The sequence below is a fragment of the Oncorhynchus gorbuscha genome, linkage group LG01 (genome assembly GCF_021184085.1).
Source record: "Oncorhynchus gorbuscha isolate QuinsamMale2020 ecotype Even-year linkage group LG01, OgorEven_v1.0, whole genome shotgun sequence".
Lineage (NCBI taxonomy): Eukaryota > Metazoa > Chordata > Actinopteri > Salmoniformes > Salmonidae > Oncorhynchus > Oncorhynchus gorbuscha.
In genome coordinates this window covers 33,614,254-33,637,944 of record NC_060173.1, presented here as the reverse complement: position 1 = coordinate 33,637,944, position 23,691 = coordinate 33,614,254, and the positions used below count along the sequence as shown (strand labels likewise).

General features: G+C 42.9%; 1 protein-coding gene across 1 annotated transcript in view; it reads left to right on the top strand.

The window, feature by feature from the left end:
• The window catches only part of LOC124036348 (RNA polymerase II elongation factor ELL2), a 44,406-nt gene that overhangs the window by 16,394 nt on the left and 4,321 nt on the right, over nt 1-23,691 (top strand). The window contains exons 3-11 of the mRNA XM_046350818.1: nt 3,603-3,730; nt 4,412-4,572; nt 13,425-13,651; nt 14,142-14,266; nt 15,809-15,926; nt 16,715-17,171; nt 20,557-20,620; nt 23,128-23,299; nt 23,427-23,471. Of these exons, the coding sequence (XP_046206774.1) occupies nt 3,603-3,730; nt 4,412-4,572; nt 13,425-13,651; nt 14,142-14,266; nt 15,809-15,926; nt 16,715-17,171; nt 20,557-20,620; nt 23,128-23,299; nt 23,427-23,471 (1,497 nt within the window). The remainder of the gene's footprint in view (nt 1-3,602; nt 3,731-4,411; nt 4,573-13,424; nt 13,652-14,141; nt 14,267-15,808; nt 15,927-16,714; nt 17,172-20,556; nt 20,621-23,127; nt 23,300-23,426; nt 23,472-23,691) is intronic.

Below are 23,691 nucleotides of genomic sequence, written 5' to 3'. Positions count from 1 at the left end.
AGGGCACAGGCTCAGAATCAACAAAACTGTCCATTTCAACTTGAATAAATGGACAGTCAGTGCCCAATGTTTTTAAGTACATTACAATACCTCTTGGTTAATAACATTCTTTGTTGAATTGGCCATTTAGTGAAAGTAGGTTTTTAGGCCATTTAATGTAACTGATGGTGGCCCCATAGCTCTGTTGGTCGCCAGGGGAGCCCTGGAGTGTACTGTATATGACACTGGCCACTATTATCCAGGTGGGAGGGTTATGAGTTACTATTGGTAATGCCAGGATATCAGCCTCCCCGGTCCAATGCCTGACAAGAGGTCACCTAGTATGTCCCATTGGACCGGGGAGGCTGATATCCTGGCATTACCAAGCCATAAAACTGACCTTATTGTCTTAGCCAGTTGCTTATTTAGGTCAGTTTTATGGCTTGAAAACAGCGGGGGGTCAAGCCCGCTCTCATATCAATACATTAAAATCTACTTTGGTCCACTAGCGAATAAACTTCTAGATTACATTTACTCCAATCACCCCCTGGTGAGATAAACTGTACTCATTAAATAACAGTGTTGTTCCAAAGCAGGAACATCAAAGCAGCAATGCTGCAAGGTTGATACAAGTGTGTCACAGAGTGTAACATGCAGAATACAGGAAAACGGATATAGCTAGATGATTAACATGGTGCTCTACACCTTTTACATTTTGCCTGTTTTAAGACTGTATTTATACATCTATAATTGGTGTTTTTGTGCGCTGTGCTTACATATTTATCTTGGGTTGTTTGAGGATAGCAGAGAATGTTAGTTTGGAGAGAAGATGGTTTTATATGGATGTACCAAGCACACAATAACTTTTAGACAGAAGAAGGGAAAGTGTTTTTTAAAGACTTGTTTAAGACTTACCATTTAATAGTATGAATAGAAAGAATCTGTAAAAAATGTTTTGTAGAAACTACCGTCTACACTGTTCTCTATACCAGGAGTGGGCTAGGAACAGCGATTGAAAATTGAGTAACTGAATTGCTCTGTATGGACACAGCATTCAGTTAGCAACTACAGAGGAACACTGTAATGGATAATACACTACATGTATATGGACACCTGTTCGTCAAACATCTCATTCCAAAATCATGGGCATTAATATGGCTGTAACAGCCTCCACTATTCTGGGAAGGCTTTCCGCTAGATGTTGGAACATTGCTGCGGGCACTTGCTTCCATTCAGCCACGTGAACATTAGTGAGGTCAGGCACTGATGTTGGGCGATTCGGCCTGGCTCACAGTCGGCGTTCCAATTCATCCCAAAGGTGTTCGATGGGGTTGAGGTCAGGCACTGATGTTGGGCGTTTAGGCCTGGCTTGCAGTCGGCGTTCCAATTCATTCCAAAGGTGTTCGATGGGGTTGAGGTCAGGCACTGATGTTGGGCGATTCGGCCTGGCTCGCAGTCGGCGTTCCAATTCATCCCAAAGATGTTCAATGAGGTTGAGGTCAGGCACTGATGTTGGGCGTTTAGGCCTGGCTCGCAGTCGGCGTTCCAATTCATCCCAAAGGTGTTCGATGGGGTTGAGGTCAGGCACTGATGTTGGGCGTTTAGGCCTGGCTCGCAGTCGGCGTTCCAATTCATCCCAAAGGTGTTCGATGGGGTTGAGGTCAGGCACTGATGTTGGGCGTTTAGGCCTGGCTCGCAGTCGGCGTTCCAATTCATCCCAAAGGTGTTCGATGGGGTTGAGGTCAGGCACTGATGTTGGGCGTTTAGGCCTGGCTCGCAGTCGGCGTTCCAATTCATCCCAAAGGTGTTCAATGGGGTTGAGGTCAGGCACTGATGTTGGGCGTTTAGGCCTGGCTCGCAGTCGGCGTTCCAATTCATCCCAAAGGTGTTCGATGGGGTTGAGGTCAGGCACTGATGTTGGGCGATTAGGCCTGGCTCGCAGTCGGCGTTCCAATTCATCCCAAAGGTGTTCGATGGGGTTGAGGTCAGGCACTGATGTTGGGCGTTTAGGCCTGGCTCGCAGTCGGCGTTCCAATTCATCCCAAAGGTGTTCGATGGGGTTGAGGTCAGGTACTGATGTTGGGCGATTCGGCCTGGCTCGCAGTCGGCGTTCCAATTCATCCCAAAGGTGTTCGATGGGGTTGAGGTCAGGCACTGATGTTGGGCGATTAGGCCTGGCTCGCAGTCGGCGTTCCAATTCATCCCAAAGATGTTCAATGAGGTTGAGGTTCGGTTCTTCCACTCCGATCTCAACAAACCATTTATGCATGAACCTCGCTTTGTGCACTGGGGCATTGTCATGCTGAACAGGAAAGGGCCTTCCCCAAAGTTGGAAGCACAGAATCATCTAGAATGTCATTGTATGCTGTAGCATTAAGATTTCCCTTCACTGGAACTAAGGGGCTTAGCCCAAACCATGAAAAACAACCCCAGACCATTATTTCTCCTCCACCAAACTTTATAGTTGGCACTCTGCATTTCTTGGCATCCGCCAAACCCAGATTTGACCGTCGGACTGCCAGATTGTGAAGCGTGATTCATCACTCCAGAACACATTTCCACTGCTCCAGAGTCCAATGGCGGTGAGCTTTACACCAATCCTGCCAACACTTGGCATTGCACATGGTGACCTTAGACTTGTGTGCATCTGCTCAGCCACGGAGACCCATTTTAATTAAGCTCCTGACGAATAGTTAATGCTTCCAGAGGCAGATTGGAACTCAGCAGTATGTGTTGCAACAAAGGACAGATGATTTTTATGCGCTTCAGAACTCGGCGGTCCCGTTCTGTGAGCTTGTGTGGCCTACCACTTCGCGGCTTAACCGTTGTTGCTCCTAGTCATTTCCAGTTCACAATAACAGCACTTACAATTGACCGGGACAGCTCTAGCAGGGAGAAACTTGACGAACTCACTTGTTGGAAAGGGGGCATTCTATGAAAGGTGCCACATTGAAAGTCACTGAGCTCTTCAGTAAGGGCATTCTACTGCCAATGTTTGTCTACAGAGATTGCATGGCAGTGTAATCAATTTTATACACCTGTCAGCAACGGGTGTGGCTTAAATAGTCAAATCCACTTATTTGAACGGGTGTCCACATACCTTTGTATATATAGTGTACCATCGAAGAGCAGAACTACAGCACGGCTTTCAAAGATGTGTGTTGACATTTGGAATTAGATTGGAGAAGGGATATGATATGCCTAGTTGACTTTCAAATGCTTCAGATGTGGCTTCATTTGATATCACATTAAGCCAGAGGCTGCCTGGCTGCCACCCTGAGCAGTTGAATCATATGCAATGTCAATAACCTCAGTCTTCCTATTTAGCACGTTTTCCTATCCAATTAAATGCGTAACCTAATTGATGACTTCCTTCTTTACAGTCCTGTATACGTTAGATTCCAAAACTTTTCGGATTGTATGACACAAACGCAAGGCATTTCATTTAGCGTGTTTAGAATATGCAGTCCGATGGCACAGCTGAATATGCTAACATTTATCATTTTACACAAGGTCCCCTCAGAATATGCAGTCCGATGGCACAGCTGAATATGCTAACATTTATCATTTTACACAAGGTCCCCTCAGTGTTCTAATGATCTCTTTGTGTCCCCTGACAACAGTACATCAAGATCCCCGCCCCGTCCCCAGATGCCTCGGACGCACTACGGGTCTTCTCCTTCTACCTGTCCAGTGATAGCAAGGACAAACCTCAGGCCAGCTTCGACTGCACCCACCAGTATGTCTCAAGGTAAGCACACACCACTGTTTTCACAGTCTACCACAGCCAGTTCAGTCAGATTGTGACCACAGGACTTCTGAGACACGGCTCTCTCTTACACTCTCTCTCCTATTGCCAACCTAAGTAACCCTTGTCACAATGTGACCGCTTCAAATTACAGCTTATCCTCAGACAATTTTTCTTACCATTGCATGTATAATACAGTTCAGTCTTATTTTAGAACTACTCATAAACTCTGTCCTTTTGATTTAAGTACTTTCTGTTGAGCTTTTTGTTTTGTCTTTTGAGTTACTGTAAGCACCTATTTAGCATACTGTGTTGCTAAAGTTTGACAGTTGAGGTTGGTTGTCTCTAGACCTTTGACCTACACATGTCTGAGGACCGTGAGATCACAGTGTTTGGAACCATGTAGGGTTAGTTGGGGGGGTAGAGCTGTGATGCTCTGTTTGCCCTGCAGCTCAAAGTCTTGTGGCTTTTACAATACTTCACTTGTTCTGCAGCTTAATGCCTTAGCATAGGATGTGAGGAACAAGCATGAGGACAGAAGTCACAGAACCAGCCATGGGAGCGAGACACATGTCATATGTATACAGAATCACACAAAACACATTTTCAAGAAATGCTGTATTGATTTGGAAATAGTGTGAGACTTTTTGCTGCTATGTGAGCCTGATCTTCTACTCGCCTCAGGGAGGGCAGGGAGCACCTGGAGGGCCAGGGCAGTATTCAGGACAAGATCACTGTGTGTGCCACTGATGACTCGTACCAGATGACCCGGGAGCGCATGTCTCAGGTGGAGAAGGACATCATGAGCAGGTCGGCCATCGAGATCAAGCCAGGCTCTACTCGTGGTAAGTCTGCAGTCACAGGCTGCTTTTTCCTCTGCTGGCTGAGCTATGTCCAAACCAGCTTCACACCGAGCCCTTTACCTTTGGGCAAAAAAAATGGAGGTGTTTTAATGTTCTCTGAAAGCTTCTAATCCATCGCCTTTTACCATCTTGTCCTGCTGATAATTGCCATATGGTGTGGAAGTTATCGCATAGTTGATCAAAGTACTGGGTTGCAATTATTCATGCAACAGGGGAGGCCTCTTTTTCTTCTTCTTCTCCCTTCATTTAGACCAGATTGCTCAGGCACACTGCCAACCTGCCTGCCAGCTCCATTCATGTGATTGAGTTTGCCAGAAGTATGCACTAACAAGTCTCATGCTGAGTGGATGAAGTTCTGCCTAAGAGTTTAATTACAGTGGCTGCGATTCAATTAGTTTTCATCAGCTGAAATACTGAATTATTGTTTGCAGATTCTCTGAAGCAAAGGCCATAATTTACCATAAGTAGTTAAGAACTGACGAAAATCAGAATCAAAAACCTGTTTGTGCCACTATGTAAAGATATTATTGTGGGAGCATACTTTTTTATTGAACCTTTATTTAACTAGGCAAGCCAGTTAAGAACAAATTCTTATTTTACAATGAGGGCCTACCCCGGCCAAACCCTCCCTTAACCCGGATGACACTGGGCCAATTGTGCGCCACCCTATGGGACTCCAAATCATGGCTGGTTATACAGCCCGGTATCAAACCTCTAGCACTGCGATGCAGTGTGATACAGCCCGGTATCAAACCTCTAGCACTGAGATGCAGTGTGATACAGCCCGGTATCGAACTTCTAGCACTGAGATGCAGTGTGATACAGCCCGGTATCGAACCTCTAGCACTGAGATGCAGTGCTTTAGACTGCTGCGCCACTCAAGAGCCCAGCATAGCAGTGCTGTAGATATTTTTATACAGCATGTGAACCAGTGGGACCATTGGGATGTGCATTAGTTACATGCCATGTAGAAGGATGCAGACACAGGTATACTTATGTGTCTTCTGGTGGGTTCTAAATGGACATGTTACCGACGCTGTGTATTATAACCTGAACAGACGTGTAGAACTATGCTGTCTTTATGACATAATATGCATTTGTGGATTTAAGGCACATAGAGCTCTTCTTTGCAGACACTGACAGTTTTAAAGTTTTACACATATTGTCTAAAACAAATAGAACATACTGCCCAATCCATGTTCTACCACTGATGAAGCAAGCAACACATTTTAACATTTTAAATTGTAGCCATTTAGCAGACGCTCTTATCCAGAGCGACTTACAGTTAGTGCATTCATCTTAAGATAGCTAGGTGAGACAACCACATATCTCATAGTAATGACATAGTAATGACATTTTTCCTCAATAAAGTAGGGGGGAGGGGGGGCTGTGGGACTATTTCAGATACTCTTTAAAGAGGTAAGGTTTCAGATGTTTTTGGTAGATGGGCAGGGACTCTGCTGTCCTGGCTTCAGGGGAAGCTGGCTTTACCATTGGGATGCCAGAACAGAGAAGAGCCTGGACTTGACTGGGCTGAGCTGCCTTCCCGTAGGGGTGGGAGGGCCAAGAGACCAGAGGTGGCAGAACACATGACATGCTGTTGAAATAGGCTCCTTGAGGGCTGTTGCACAATCCTGTTAAAGGTAGCTGTCATGTTGAGATTGCAGTGTAATGTCTTTGCTGAATGGGTTCAAAACAACGACTGAATTCTAATCCAAATAATGCATTTTAAATTAAAGTTAGTCAAGTGAAACGGAGGACGTCCACTTGCAACCTCAGCCTGGGAACATTGACATCGGTTTCATAAGGTTTAAGGCACACAACGCACTTTCCCACAGCACGGACAGGACAGTAAGGCACCCATTCAAAGGCAACTGAAATTAAAGGGTCATAAACTAGATGTCATTTGCGCTACTGTGCACACAAACCTCCTGTGGCAGCCAGCAGTATTTTTGTGGTACAGTAATTCTATGGCTATCTCCTCATGTTTCTACATACAAATGATAGTTTGCAGGAAAATGCATATCATTTAGTTTTAATGTATGGTTCGAATACTTTCCCAGTGAAAAGATTGAAGAAATTCTGTAAAAGGCATGTTAAGGTCATCTCTGACCATTACTGTAATTGTACAAAACGGTCTTATAAAGGGAATGTGTTTTAGTTGAACATATTCAGTGGAGATAGATGTATAGTGAATCCCCCACCACATGTTTGCTAGTATTGAGGGTCAGAAGGGTTAGGCCTGGTTAGTCCAGTTAGTGTTGGGCCTGGTTAGTCCAGTTAGTGTTGGGTCTGGTAAGTTCAGTTAGTGTTGGGTCTGGTTAGTCCAGTTAGTGTTGGGTCTGGTAAGTTCAGTTAGTGTTGGGCCTGGTTAGTCCAGTTAGTGTTGGGTCTGGTAAGTTCAGTTAGTGTTGGGTCTGGTTAGTCCAGTTAGTGTTGGGTCTGGTAAGTCCAGTTAGTGTTGGGCCTGGTTAGTCCAGTTAGTGTTTGGTCTGGTTAGTCCAGTTAGTGTTGGGCCTGGTTAGTCCAGTTAGTGTTGGGCCTGGTTAGTCCAGTTAGTGTTGGGTCTGGTAAGTCCAGTTAGTGTTAGGTCTGGTTAGGCCAGTTAGTGTTGGGTCTGGTTAGTCCAGTTAGTGTTGGGTCTGGTAAGTTCAGTTAGTGTTGGGCCTGGTTAGTCCAGTTAGTGTTGGGTCTGGTAAGTTCAGTTAGTGTTGGGTCTGGTTAGTCCAGTTAGTGTTGGGTCTGGTTAGTCCAGTTAGTGTTGGGTCTGGTTAGTCCAGTTAGTGTTGGGTCTGGTTAGTCCAGTTAGTGTTGGGCCTGGTTAGTCCAGTTAGTGTTGGGTCTGGTAAGTCCAGTTAGTGTTAGGTCTGGTTAGGCCAGTTAGTGTTGGGTCTGGTTAGTCCAGTTAGTGTTGGGCCTGGTTAGTCCAGTTAGTGTTGGGTCTGGTAAGTCCAGTTAGTGTTGGGCCTGGTTAGTCCAGTTAGTGTTGGGTCTGGTAAGTCCAGTTAGTGTTAGGTCTGGTTAGGCCAGTTAGTGTTGGGTCTGGTTAGGCCAGTTAGTGTTGGGCCTGGTTAGTCCAGTTAGTGTTGGGTCTGGTTAGTCCAGTTAGTGTTGGGTCTGGTTAGTCCAGTTAGTGTTGGGTCTGGTTAGTCCAGTTAGTGTTGGGTCTGGTTAGTCCAGTTAGTGTTGGGTCTGGTTAGTCCAGTTAGTGTTGGGTCTGGTTGGTCCAGTTAGTGTTGGGTCTGGTTAGTCCAGTTAGTGTTGGGTCTGGTTAGTCCAGTTAGTGTTGGGTCTGGTTAGTCCAGTTAGTGTTGGGTCTGGTTAGTCCAGTTAGTGTTGGGTCTGGTTAGTCCAGTTAGTGTTGGGTCTGGTTAGTCCAGTTCGTGTTGGGTCTGGTTAGTCCAGTTAGTGTTGGGTCTGGTTAGTCCAGTTAGTGTTGGGTCTGGTTAGTCCAGTTCGTGTTGGGTCTGGTAAGTCCAGTTAGTGTTGGGTCTCGTTAAAATAATGTCATCTTGTTAGGAGACGGCCTGAGAACAGCAGGTACCGGTAGAACATGCTACAGCGCTCCTCCCTCTATAGGAGTCTATAGGAGTGAGGAATACCACACACTGTGTGCGCTCTTTCAGTTAAGATGATAAGCCAAGATCCTAACTCTGTGATCACTGAAGATCCCATGGCACTTATTGCTAGAGTAGGACTTAACCCCACCGTCCTGGATAGACTCCCAACATGGAACCATGAAGAACTTCTCCTTAGCCTGTTATAGGCTCAGTCAATCATCATCACTTCTCTGCTGGGTCTGGTGTCAGTCTGACGTACATTACTCATGGTTGTGATACACTACACCTTGGTGACAGATGGGATGAGGAACACCCATACAATATCAAGCTGAGCCATTATATAGTCTTTGGTGTAACCGTACATTTTGGGTGAATGCTACTGTTTTGGTTTCAATGTTATCAACATGGTTGTGTCCAAACATGTGACTACTGTAATGAATACGCAGGAAGAAAAAGGTGTAGATTCACACGCAGAGAGCAGCAGGTGTTTATTACACCTTTCACAGAAGTTAGGAATCGTGGTCACAGACAGGCAATGGTCATACACAGGTAGGCAAACAAGCAGGTGAATCAAAACAAGGACTGAAGGCTATAACTGGTTCTCACAAACAAGCTAGGAAAAGGCTTAATAGAGTCAAAACAAATAATACCTCACAAAGGTACAAACAGAATGAACTGAACTAAATCAGGAGCTGATGAGACCAGGTGAGTAACTAACACAGGTGAAAACAATGAACAAAAATGTAATGTGTTCAAGAACACAAAGAAACAGGGCTACGTTCAAGAACACAACCAAACAGAACAAGTTTGACAAAGAAAATATATACAGAACCGTACAACTACTGTATCTAGTTACTGCTTTAGAATTTTTTTAGAGCATTTTTCACACAATATTTTTCAGCAACAAAGGAACCAACCCATATCCTATTTCTAATAAGTTAAGTAAGTATGTTTTAGTCAAGCATGTTCAGTGTTCTGCTGGTTTCGTGTAAAAGCTATACAGTAGACAGAATGGCGCTTTTCAAATCTTCCCATAACCAACTACATGACAAGCATATTGAATTTATTGTTGTTAGCGTCTAGTCGCTGCATGTTTAAAATGTGGCAACACAGGCTATTTCACTACACTACAGGAAGATATTGGACTGTAAATTGTATGTGTCTTGAACCACAGTAGCTGTTACGACAAGCTCTGGAAACTGCATTGCATTTGGCAAAAGCAGAGATTTACCCTCAGGCCCAGAGTTGATTAAAATTACACCCTTTAATCTTACTGGGGTGCATAGTATATGTTGATGATATCCTCATTTCTCACGTTATGAAAATGTCAGGAAGTTTTGTGTAACTGTTCTGCAAAGCATTTCATATAGGCGCCTTGAAGAATAGACATTTTGAAGACTTGTTAACCAATATGGTTTTAAAGCTAGAATCCTTAGCTGAAACAATAACAAAGCATTTCCCCCACCTCTGTTTAGGTAAAATACTGAGTGATTGGCCTTGAGAAATTAAACCACTCTCATAGACAGAGCTATGGATGCAAGGACTGACCATCTATGATATCAAAATGATCATTTTAACCACTCTCATAGACAGAGCATGGATGCAAGGACTGACCATGATATCAAAATGATCATTTTAACCACTCTCATAGACAGAGCTATGGATGCAAGGACTGACCATCTATGCTATCAAAATGATCATTTTAACCACTCTCATAGACAGAGCTATGGATGCAAGGACTGACCATGATATCAAAATGATCATTTTAACCACTCTCATAGACAGAGCTATGGATGCAAGGACTGACCATGATATCAAAATAATCATTTTAACCACACTCATAGACAGAGCTATGGATGCAAGGACTGACCATCTATGATATCAAAATGATCATTTTAACCACTCTCATAGACAGAGCTATGGATGCAAGGACTGACCATCTATGATATCAAAATGATCATTTTAACCACTCTCATAGACAGAGCTATGGATGCAAGGACTGACCATCTATGATATCAAAATGATCATTTTAACCACTCTCATAGACAGAGCTATGGATGCAAGGACTGACCATGATATCAAAATAATCATTTTAACCACTCTCATAGACAGAGCTATGGATGCAAGGACTGACCATCTATGATATCAAAATGATCATTTTAACCACTCTCATAGACAGAGCTATGGATGCAAGGACTGACCATGATATCAAAATGATCATTTTAACCACTCTCATAGACAGAGCTATGGATGCAAGGACTGACCATGATATCAAAATGATCATTTTAACCACACTCATAGACAGAGCTATGGATGCAAGGACTGACCATGATATCAAAATGATCATTTTAACCATGCTTTAAAGGCTATACGGTGTTTGTTTACAATTACAGTTGAAGTCTATAAGTAGTCTTTGTCTTGTACAGGAGTACTTTCATAGTGGAAGTATGACACAAATACAATTTACTTGTGTTGCTGAGAATTCTGGTATGTTTTGTTACCCATGAATGTATTTTCCATCTGTTGCACACTGACTAACTGAAGTTAAACTCAGTTTTTCACAATTCCTGACATTTAATCCTAGTACAAATTCCCTGTCTTAGGTCAGTTAGGATCACCACTTTATTTTAAGAATGTGAAATGTCAGAATAATAGTAGAGAGAATTATTTATTTAAGCTTTTATTTCTTTCATCACATTCCCAGTGGGTCAGAAGTTTACATACACTCAATTAGTATTTGGTATCATTGCCTTTAAATTGTTTAACTTGGGTCAAATGTTTTGGGTAACCTTCCACAAGCTTCCCACTGTAAGTTGGGGGAATTTTGGCCCATTCCTCCTGACAGAGCTGATGTAACTGAGTCCGCTTTGTAGGCCTCCTTGCTCGCACAAGCATTTTCTGTTCTGCCCACAAATGTTCTATAGGATTGAGGGCTTTGTGATGGCCACTCCAATATCTTGACTTTGTTGTCCTTAAGCCATTTTGCCACAACTTTGGAAGTATGCTTGGGGTCATTTGGAAGAACCATTTGCGACCAAACTTTAACTTCCTGACTGATGTCTTGAGATGTTGCTTCAATATATCCACATAATTTTCTTCCTCATTATGCCATCTATTTTGAGAAGTGCACCAGTCCCTCCTGCAGCAAAGCACCCCCCACAACATGTTGCTGTCACCGCCGTGCTTCATGGTTGGGATGGTGTTCTTCGGCTTGCAAGCCTCCCCCTTTTTCCTCCAAACATACCGATGGTCATTATGGCCAAACAGTTCTACATTTCTCCAAAAAGTATGATCTTTGTCCCCATGTGCAGTTGCAAACCGTAGTCTGTCTTTTTTTAGTTGTTTTTTTTTAGCAATGGCTTCTTCCTTACTCAGGAAGAAGCCATTGTCGTTATAGGACTCGTTTTACTGTGGCTATAGATACTTTTGTACCGGTTTCTTCCAGCATCTTCAAAAGGTCCTTTGCTGTTGTTCTGGGATTGATTTGCACTTTTCGCACCAAGGTACGTTCATCTCTAGGAGACAGAACGCGTCTCCTTCCTGATCGGTATGACGGCTACGTGGTCCCATGGTGTTTATACTTGCATACTATTGTTTGTATAGATGAACATGGTACCTTCAGGTGTTTGGAATTGCTCCCAAGGATGAACCAGACTTGTGGAGGTCTATAATTATTTTTAGAAGGATTTGGCTGATTTCCTTTGATTTTCCCATGATGTCAAGAAAAGAGGCACTGAGTTTGAAGGTAGGCCTTGAAATACATCCACAGGTACACCTCCAATTGACTCATACTATGTCAATTAGCCTATCAGAAGCTTCTAAAGCCATGACATGATTTTCCGGAATTTTCCAAGCTGTTTAAAGGCACAGTCAACTTAGTGTATGTACATTTCTGACCCATTGGAATTGTCATACAGTGAATTATAAGTGAAGTAATCTGTCTGTAAACAATTGTTGGAAAAATGACTTGTGTCATGCACAAAGTAAATGTCCTAACCGACTTGCCAAACTATAGTTTGTAAACAAGAAATGTGTGGAGTGGTTGATAAACGATGACTCCAACCTAAGTGTATGTAAACTTCCGACTTCAGCTGTACATTGTTTCCAAACATTGGAGTGAAACAAGTTTTTATTTTGAGTTCTATAACAGTTGAACTAAGCTCATAAGTCATTTATAAGTTATATTCTTCAAGAATCAATGGGTACATATTATTAATTTAGAAGTCTAAAAATTGATGTAGCAACTGCAGATTCTAGCTTTAACATCATTACATTCCAGTTGTGCAACAACTGTAGGCTTTTAGAAATGTCAAATTGAGTGCATGGTGCCAGACATTATTTTACAGAGTATGTAAATCATCTAGGTCCATATGTCATAGAGTAAATCAACTCTTTCACGCACTGTACAGTGCAGCTGGCCCCCAGCTTTACTTAATATAGTAGATACCGGTTGTACCAGAACCACTCTGCTTCCATGAAGATGCTGTGCTTTCCGTCCTATAGCAACCTTCAAAGCAGAGCTTAAACTTTTTTAATGAGATCAGGGTTGGGAGATATATCTATAAGCACCGCCACGTCCTGCTGGCTTGGAGCCAGGAGAATTAGTGCTGCAACAGGAAGAAAAGGCCTTTGTGTATGAGTGAGCAGTGAGGTGTTTAACTTTCCATGCTCCTCTGCTTGCACAGGAGCCGGTTAACTTCACTGGCAACTCTTTCACTGAACTCCAAGCCTGGCGCTGCCCACCAACACTGCATGTGTACATGAGGCTGTTTGAGTTCTGGCTAAACATGTTTGTTCAGATGCTATTTCCTGCTATGGATGCAAGGTGCTATTCCTGTGTGCAGTGTTTGCATACTGTATTTATGACAGACATCTGTCAAGACAAAGCACATCAGGTTTTGCTTCTGGCCCTAGTTTCACACACTATACCAGGCCTTTTTTTTGCATAACTGGCCTGAAGATTGGCCTGATGTTGAGTTGCTGGGCTCAGAGAAGTGTCAGTCTATTTGAAACCTGTCCAGAGGCAGTTAGACCATAATCCTCCCATCCTGCTTGTCCAGTGTACTGCTTGGCTTTCTATGAGCGCTTTAGATCATCCAAGTGATAATTGTGGTAATTGCTGAAACTTTCACCGACTGACAAGAGCACACAACCACTACTCTTTACTTGGTAACAGTAGCTTAGATGAGTAAGAAGGTAGCTTTTATGTTTGTATGTCACTAACATTGTTCTCATCAAATGGCACCTCTCTGTGTATCTACTTTTCTCTGTCAGGTAAATGTGTGAAGATCCAGAGGAAGCAGGGCCTGTCATCAAGCATGGACAGCAGCAGCAACAAGAGGAGCGGGGCCCCCAGCCCAGTGGCCCTCCGGCCCCTAAGAGACCGCATCATCCACGTCTTGGCCTTGAAGGCCTACAGGAAGCCTGAGCTGCTGCTGTGGCTGGAGAGGGAGAGGGCCAGTCCTAAGGACAAGGCTGACCTGGGAGCAGTACTGGACGATGTGAGACCTCTAGAACACAACACGACACTAAAACTGTACTTTCACTGAGTAGAGATCAAACTCAATAACGCACAACTTTTGCATATTGTGGTCCAATTGTAATACATTTGAAATGAATAAACCTAATCTATTTAGGTAAATGAAACATGTGAAACATCACAGCAACTTTAAATGTGCCTTTGGGATTCAGGTGCATTTATAAGTAATTCCTAAACCCCTCTAGGGGTTCCAAATGTAGACACTGCAAAGGAGCCTCTCTCTCTCTCGCCGCTTTCTCACTCTCTTTGTCACGGAGCCATTCTATTTGTGACTCTAACTGAACACAGTGCTGGTGTAAGTGCTGTGTTTACTATGAATTACTTGTTAATAGTGAACAATGTATTATTGAACTTTGACAGCCTGCCACTGGATCCTTTTTTTAACCAGGGTCAAAACGGCAACTAATGTTTTAGAGACAGACGGTTACAATGTGTTTGTCATTGATTTGCAGGTTGCTAAACTGAATCCCAAAGAACACAGCTTTACACTGAAGGATGAGTTCTACAGTCATGTCCAGAAGGATTGGCCCGGTTACCTAGAGGAAGAGAAGCAGCTCATCCATAGGCTCCTGGCCAGGTGGGTGTGGCTTGTACTTCTACTCACCTGTCTTCTCTACCATTATACTCTCATTCTCACCAGTGAATATTTTAATATTTCCCTCTATATCAACATGATGTTGGTGTCGTGGTGGAGAGCCCCCCTTGTCTGTAGTTCATTTTAATGTAACATTGTAAGCTTCAGTACTTGGATGATTACCTCTCCTCAGTAGCGGGGGGGGGGCTCTGATGCTTTTTGACAACGTGCTGGCACTAAGACTGCAGGCCCACTGGATTACTGTGGCAGGCTGCTGTGATCTTGTTGAAAGGAGAGACTCTAAATGACTATATCTTGGCACAGATAATGTCTTAATGGGGTGAGGGGGGGGGATATTATCTGCATGGTGTTGCCAAATAGCATTAATGTAGAGGACAGTAGCCTGGCTGAGCTTTTCAGAATGAGAGAGTAGACATGATTTTGGATAGATGTCCACGTCCTGCCTGCTTATTGTGCAACTGGCTGTTGCCCTTCTGTTTACAATACTGACTCACATGTTAGAAAGAGCCTTTTGAATGTACAGGATACGGGTGCTGTTGACTTGGCTCATAACTATATGACCGTTCTTGAATCATAATGAAGAGCCTTTTTCTATAGTTTATCTCAGAGAGAAACTTAATTTGGATGTGATTAGTATCAGAATCCAACCAGGCTTGGCAGCCTAGTCTGCCAGAGGATCTCATGTCTGGAATGTCCTGAAAGCCAGTGGTGCTTCCAGCAGATTCCATTGATCATCTAGTTAAAAAGGTAATGTGGCTGCTGTGGGAGGTATGATGGAACTCTGATTCCAGTGAGATTTCTGTGAGGAAGGAGCTGGAGGAAGCAGATTGCCAGTGGAGAGAGGAGTGTTTTGCCTAACATAGCCTGCATTTGGCACCATTGTTCTCCTCACTGAGATGACTGGACACTGCTCCGGCTTAGTGCCTGTCTCTTACAGATGTAATCTACAGATAGCCTAATACTTTAATATAATAATAATATAATATATGCCATTTAGCAGACGCTTTTATCCAAAGCGACTTACAGTCATGCGTGCATACATTCTACGTATGGGTGGTCCCGGGGATACAAGCGCCATGCTCTACCAACTGAGCTACACAGGACCACCACTTTGAAACATGCTGGCAAACTTGTCAGTTTCACTTTGAGGTCAAGTGTAGAAAACTGGTGTGTTGTAAAATATTTTGGAGTGTAATTTCTGTCTGACAGCGTGGTTCTATTTGTTCTTTTGCAAATATTAATATAAACAGCCACATCTAAGTCATACTTTTCTTGTAATTTATGTATCTTGATCCTGAAGTTACAGTAACCAAATGGTTCTTTCTGTTTTGTTGTGTTATGTTTCCATCTGTTAACATGCCCCAACTCTTTCACTTCACTGGAGACTATACAATTGCAGTTGGAGTTTGAACCATTATTTACAAACTAATACGTCTGTCCAAAGTCAAGTTTAAAGCTTAAATTATCTTCCCTAATATAGACGGAATAGCAAAGTAAAAATGCCTTCCCCTTCTAATGTTGCAGGAAACTGCAGCCACTGAGCAGCAGTAGCCAGTTGAAGAGTTTCCAGTCAAACCATTCATTCCACAAAACCCCTGGGGATTCTCCGTCACAACTCAGCCCGGTCAAAACTCCCTCTGTGGTAAATACCCACCTTCCTAACTCTAAAATCTCTCTGTGTGGTAAATACCCACCTTCCTAACTCTAAAATCTCTCTGTGTGGTAAATACCCACCTTCCTAACTCTAAAATCTCTCTGTGTGGTAAATACCCACCTTCCTAACTCTAAAATCTCTCTGTGTGGTAAATACCCACCTTCCTAACTCTGAAAACTCCCTCTGTGGTAAATACCCACCTTCCTAACTCTAAAAACTCCCTCTGTGGTAAATACCCACCTTCCTAACGCTAAAATCTCCCTCTGTGGTAAATACCCACCTTCCTAACTCTAAAATCTCCCTCTGTGGTAAATACCCACCTTCCTAACTCTAAAATCTCTCTCTGTGGTAAATACCCACCTTCCTAACGCTAAAATCTCTCTGTGTGGTAAATACCCACCTTCCTAACTCTAAAATCTCTCTCTGTGGTAAATACCCACCTTCCTAACTCTAAAATCATTTATATGTCCTGCCCTTTCTCACTGTTTATTTTCTTGATATTCATTATAAATTAAAGAGAATGCAGATATTAATTTCAAGGCTTAAATTATTTCTGTTTGATTAGTGCCTTTTGACAAGACATACTGCAGAATAAGATTGAGTACGGAAGAAATGAGAGGAACGTTTCTTGGTGTGGCAGCATCTGCTTTTTATTTATGGGAGTGCTGGAGGCAGTTCAGTCACTGTCGTTTTCAGGAGCCAGTTGGGATGTTTTAATGGTTAGTCTTTGCCAAAAAGTCTTACAGGTAAAACCTCTTCTCTACCCCTTCACATAGAAACGCCCATTTCCCTCTGAGCTATCTGATTGTCAGACCCCCAAGAAGCAAAGACTATTAGACCACAGTTTACCCCTGCAGTCCCTTTCCAATGGACACCTTGGTCCCCTTGGAGCCCGTAGCTCATCTGGTCCAGGAAACACCAGTGTACAGACCAAAACAGAGTTTGAGAGAACCAACAATCACAACCAGGGAAGCCCTAATGGTCTCTTCACACGGCACAAACTGGATGGTTCCTCCAGCATTCCCAAGCTGGAGAGGACCGAGCCGGTCCCAGCCGTACCAAGCCCCAAGGCCCCACAAACTGAGCCCTCCATCTACACTGACCAGCAGCTAGCCAACGGCCAGCACAAAAAGAAGAAGTCCAAGAAGCACAAAGACAAGGAACGGGAGCACTTAAAACAAGACTGGATAGAGAACAGTCCTGACCTGAAGCAGAACCAGGAACATTTCAATGGTAAGAAAAGCACCCTCTCATTCCCAATGTCATTTTCAACTAAATCATATAATTTTGAGACCTTGTTGACTAGAATGATAACAGAAACATGTTGATAATGATACAGTAATCATATCCAAGGGTATATTTACAGCAGAATTTTCGATAGCCGGTAGTAGCTGATAATTTCTTTTTAAAAGCCAATAAATAAAATTGCCGCTGGTCAATTGTCCAGGAGAAAAATAAATCCTATTGCAAATAATGCTTTTAGCCTATTCATTGATGGAAATACCAGTCAATGTAAATACATTTAACTGGTCATGCTTATCAGTCTATAGGTAAATTAGCATAATTTAATGGAATTAAATTGGCACTTGTGTACAGTATATTTGTTATGTATCTTATTCATCACACACGTACAGCATCTCAAACAACAAACCACCTTGCAATGAGCTGGAGGCAGTATGCATTTTGAAAACATACTTAATTGTTTGAAACCTGAAAATGTAAAACATATTATGAGGGATGTCTTACCTTGCTTCAAAGTAGCCTAGCCACAATCAGACCCTATCTGTGGAGGCAATTATTTTATATCAACTTATTTTCATTGTCCAGTAGACAAAGGCACAATCTTAGTCATATTAGCAACCCATGCTAGTTGTTGCATCTCCCCTCTTTATAAATTTCTACCCCAACCTACATGTACATATTACCTCAATTATCTAGACTAAACTGTACATTGACTCTGTACCGGTACCCCCTGTATATAGCCTTGTTATTGTTACTTTATTGTGTTAGTTTTATTTATTTGATTATTTTCTTAATTATTTTCTTAATTATTTTTTCTTAACTGCATTGCTGGTTCATTTGATTTGATATTTTCATCACTGTCACATGAAACCGCTTGCATGTGAGGTGTCATTTTGGCAACATCTGATTGTATTATGGAGCGAACATTCGTGCTTATACTACTACCTTGTGCACATTCCTGCGTAGCCTACTACCTTGTGCACATTCGTGCGTAGCCTACTACCTTGTGCACATTCGTGCGTAGCCTACTACCTTGTGCACATTCGTGCGTAGCCTACTACCTTGTGCACATTCGTGCGTAGCCTACTACCTTGTGCACATTCGTGCGTAGCCTACTACCTTGTGCACATTCGTGCGTAGCCTACTACCTTGTGCACATTCCTGCGTAGCCTACTACCTTGTGCACATTCCTGCGTAGCCTACTACCTTGTGCACATTCCTGCGTAGCCTACTACCTTGTGCACATTCGTGCGTAGCCTACTACCTTGTGCACATTCGTGCGTAGCCTACTACCTTGTGCACATTCGTGCGTAGCCTACTACCTTGTGCACATTCCTGCGTAGCCTACTACCTTGTGCACATTCCTGCGTAGCCTACTACCTTGTGCACATTCCTGCGTAGCCTACTACCTTGTGCACATTCGTGCGTAGCCTACTACCTTGTGCACATTCGTGCGTAGCCTACTACCTTGTGCACATCCGTGCGTAGCCTACTACCTTGTGCACATTCCTGCGTAGCCTACTACCTTGTGCACATTCGTGCGTAGCCTACTACCTTGTGCACATTCCTGCGTAGCCTACTACCTTGTGAACATTCGTGCGTAGCCTACTACCTTGTGCACATTCCTGCGTAGTCTACTACCTTGTGCACATTCCTGCGTAGCCTACTACCTTGTGCACATTCCTGCATAGCCTACTACCTTGTGCACATTCCTGCGTAGCCTACTACCTTGTGCACATTCGTGCGTAGCCTACTACCTTGTGCACATTCGTGCGTAGCCTACTACCTTGTGAACATTTGTGCGTAGCCTACTACCTTGTGCACATTCCTGCGTAGCCTACTACCTTGTGAACATTTGTGCGTAGCCTACTACCTTGTGCACATTCCTGCGTAGCCTACTACCTTGTGCACATTCCTGCGTAGCCTACTACCTTGTGCACATTCCTGCGTAGCCTACTACCTTGTGCACATTCGTGCGTAGCCTACTACCTTGTGCACATTCGTGCGTAGCCTACTACCTTGTGCACATTGCTGCGCTTATATTGTGAAGTAATAATCATTCATCAACATTTATAGCTAAACGTTCTGATCTGTTGCAAAATAATCATTGCTTTTAAATATATATACATATATAGCCTAGGCCGTATGAATTTGGGACCTATCGTCCCAGAGTTTGTTTGGAATAGGCATTTTTTTCTATACAAGCTGACCAATAGAATAGGTAAACGTTTCTACTATGGGGGATAGTAGATTGACATAGACTAGTGATTTTGCTTCTCGTTACTCGTCTTGTTGTCCGAGGAAAGTAAATGTGGACAGTTATTCTAACATCTACAAAGTGCACATCAGACTTCGACAATGTTGCATCCTTGACTTGCATGTTCTGTTAATAGGAATGACTATAATCTAAAGGTGATTTCTGTCATTCTAAGCATTGTGGGTGGACGCCCTAATCAGGTTACGTATACCAATGCACATGGGTCCGGTAAATCTCTCAAATGTCCGGTAAATTAATACGCTACCGGTCAAATATCTGTTTTCCTAACGGGATCCCTGATGTACACAACTTCTGGCCTATGCACACATGGAAATCAGAGCAGTTTAATCATTAGAAGAAGCACCTACTCCGTTTATTTGAGCCAACAAGATTACAGCATAGACTGCCCGGTATTTGTATACATACGAATAAACACTTTCCATATATACATAAATATTGTCAAACACTCTCTGCATATACAACATAGCAAAGATCACAGTCAAAATGTATGTTTTTATTACTCATATTTATTGCAGTAGGAAAACTACTACCTCATTTGGAAAAGTATTATGAAACTTCAAAGGAACCTATCCCAAATAGGTTATGTGACTTATCTAGAAGGCTCATGGTGAAATGCTGTAGGTTTTCAACAGAGTGACACTAAATCAGTGAGCTGAATACACATTTCCAGTGGAAAGGGTGCTGTGTATGTAGCTTCAGCACCGAAGACGTGGATGTCGATTAAGGCAGCCCCCCCCACCTCTCTGATTCAGACGGGTTGGGTTAAATGAGGAAGACACATTTCAGTTGAAGGCATTGAGTTGTACAACTGACTAGGTATCCCCTTTCCCTTTCCACGAGCAACCCCCATTCCGTTCCCTGGCTAGTGTGTACATGATTGACTGTGGAACAGCTGGGTGACCCACGGTCCATCGAGTCAGCAGGCTGCTCTGCCTACCAATCTGGGGCGCTGCTGGCGTCACCGCCTGCCTTGGAGCAGGTCTCTTATCAGTAGCACTGATAAACGACTCCATCAGCCTTAGTATGATATGAGCTTTGTCACGTTTGCATTGGCAGATTACATTAACCTTTTTTTCCTCTGCTTGTGTTTATCTCCAGACCACGAGGGGGCTAAAACACCTGTCACTCGTACGTCACCAGAAGAGCTGCCCGACTATTTCATGTAAGTTCAAACACACTGCTTCATTCATAAGTCCTCCAGAATTGCCCTGGGTTGCTGAGTGGTGCTGCTAGGTTAATCTGTTATTTGAAGCCCATTCAAACTGTAAACATGGCAGAAGTGAAGCCAGTATGTGCTTTCAAAGTCTCAGGTTCTGTTACTAACATCTGTTGCTTCAATGTTTTCTTTAATGGTATGACTACTTTAACCACTTTTGTTGTGAAAGGAATGTGATTTGTTCAAAAAGGTCTGGATTCAGATTGAAAATATTCACATAAATAGTGGAAAATGTGAACGTTTAAATGGTCTGTCACATGTTCAGTAATAACAGAGCTTCACAGAGAATGACTTAGAAAACAAATGATCTAATGTCTTACATTTCCACATCTTGAGAACACATCTCTGTGAAATCATTGCTGAGTCAAAGGCCAATCATTCTGCTAATCTGCAGTGCCACCTGCTGGAGAGATGAATGCATGTTTTTATAGATGGGTTGGTTGATTAGTAGCCTCTGAGTCCTGGATGTTCTGGTTTTCAGGGGAAATGGAAAGAGAGCCTGTGGCACAACTTTCACTTTGGACGTTAACAAAGCAACACGCCATCTTAACTCCTCCACATTTACTGATTTGGTTGAACCTCCCCTGATAGTTTTTTCTTCTTCTAATCAAGATCATTATGTAGGGGATCTAGTTTAAGGTGTTTATTTTACGCATGCTACGTGGCATAAAACATGCAGGGATGGTTTAGATTATTATATGGAAACTATATTTAATCTCCAATGTTTATTGAAAACATAATATAAATGTGTCCACAATGAGCACTTGTTTTCTCTCAAATACTGTATATTCTGGTAATTTCTGGCCCTTCTTTGGACACTGTGTTAACAAACCTCCAGACGAGCTTCAATGCAATACAACACTCCTTCCGTGGCCTCCAACTGCTCTTAAATGCAAGCAAAACTATAAATGCATGCTCTTCAACCGATCGCTGCCCGCACCCGCCTGCCCGTCTAGTATCCCTACTCGGGACGCTTCTGACTTAGATGTGGACAACTAAAAATACCTAGGTGTCTGGTTAGACTGTAAACTCTCCTTCCAGACTCACATTAAGCAGCTCCAAAATTAAATCTAGAATCAGCTTCCTATTTCGCAACAAAGCTGCCTTCAGTCATGCTACCAAACATACCCTCGTAAAACTGAGTATCCTACCGATCCTTGACTTCGGCGATGTCATTTACAAAATAGCTTCCAACACTCTACTCAGCTAATTGGATATAGTCTATCACAGTGCCATCCATTTTGTCACCAAAGCCCCATATACTACCCACCACTGCGACCTGTATGCTCTCGTTGGCTGGCCCTCACTTCATATTTGTCGCCAAACCCACTGGCTAAAGGTCATCTACAAGTCTCTGCTAGGTAAAGCCTTATCTCCACTCACTGGTCACCATAGCAGCACCCACCCGTAGCACATATATTTCACTGGTCACCCCCAAAGCCAATTCCTCTTTGGCCACCTTTCCTTCCAGTTCTCTGCTGTCAATTACTGGAACAAATAGCAAAAAATCACTGAAGCTGGAGACTCATATCTCCCTCTCTAACTTTAAGCATCAGCTGTCAGAGCAGCTTACAGATCATTGCACCTGTACACAGCCCATCTGTAAATAGCCCACCCAACTACCTCATCCCCATGTTGTTATTTGCTCCTTTGCACCCCAGTATCTCTACTTGCACATTCATCTTCTGCACGTCTTTCACTCCAGTGTTTAATTGATAAATTGTAATTATTTTGCCACTATGGCCTATTTATTGCCTTACCTCCCTTATCTTACTACATTTTCACACAATGTATATATACTTTTCTTATTGTGTTATTGACTGTACATTTGTTTATCCCACGTGTAACTCTGTGTTGTCTGTGTCGCACTGCTTTGCTCTATCTTGGCCAGGTCGCAGTTGTAATTGAGAACTTGTTCTCAACTGGCCTACCTGGTTTAATAAAGGTGAAATTAAATTAAATTAAAATACATGCGTAGAATGTATGCACACATGACTGTAAGTCGCTTTGGATAAAAGCGTCTGCTAAATGGCATATATTACTATTATATTACTACATCATTACAGTTGTTGGTTAGCTAGCTAGCAAATTTTTGCCATATTAGCATAGACATGGTATCAGTCAAAACACCTCGAAACAAGACATGGTAACAAGATACAATGACCTGAAACAAGCCACCTATGCTTCCCCACATGGCAGCTTTTTGTCATTATTGCTAACTACTGTATCTGGCCATCCAGAATCACAACAATGCACAGTCTTCTGACCCGTCGAAGTGTGCGCATCGTTTTCGTGACGTTGTCAGCTAACCTGTCTATTTCTACCTCCTGATGTGGCCATTCCACGTTGCCTGTCACAGCTGGCCAGACTAGACCAGACCATAGTGGGTGGATGCCATGGGCCTGTGGTTGTTGAAATGACAGCTCACAAGATGTTAATGTCTCTCTTTCCAGAAAGTACAACATCATCACAGCCTCAGAGCAACGGAAACAGTACAAGGAGGATTTCTGTGCGGAGTATGATGAGTACAGGGCCCTACATCACCGGATCGGTACCATCACTGAGATGTTTGTTCAGCTGGGCTCAAAGATCAACACTCTCTCCCCCGGTACACAGGAATACAAGGTATGAGCAAGGAACTGATGTCACTTCCATACACAAAACAAAACACCTTCTGTTTAAACATTTAAAGACCTGGCTTGATGAACTTTCAAGGGCTTACTAAATGTCTTGTATTTTTCTTCCGTTACAGCTCATGGAGGACCAAATACTGCAGAAATACAGAAAATATAAGAAGGTAAGAAATGCATGAGCAGGGAGTATTATTGAATTATTTTATAGCCTTTCTTATCTACTATAGACTGTATGGTTATCACAAAGAACTTTGACTCATACCAGTGATATTAATGTTGTTATTAGGATCAACTGTGTAGGAAAAAGTACCCAACTGTCATAATGGGGTAAAACTAAAGATACCTGAATAGAAAATGACTCAAGTAAAATTGTAAGTCATCCAA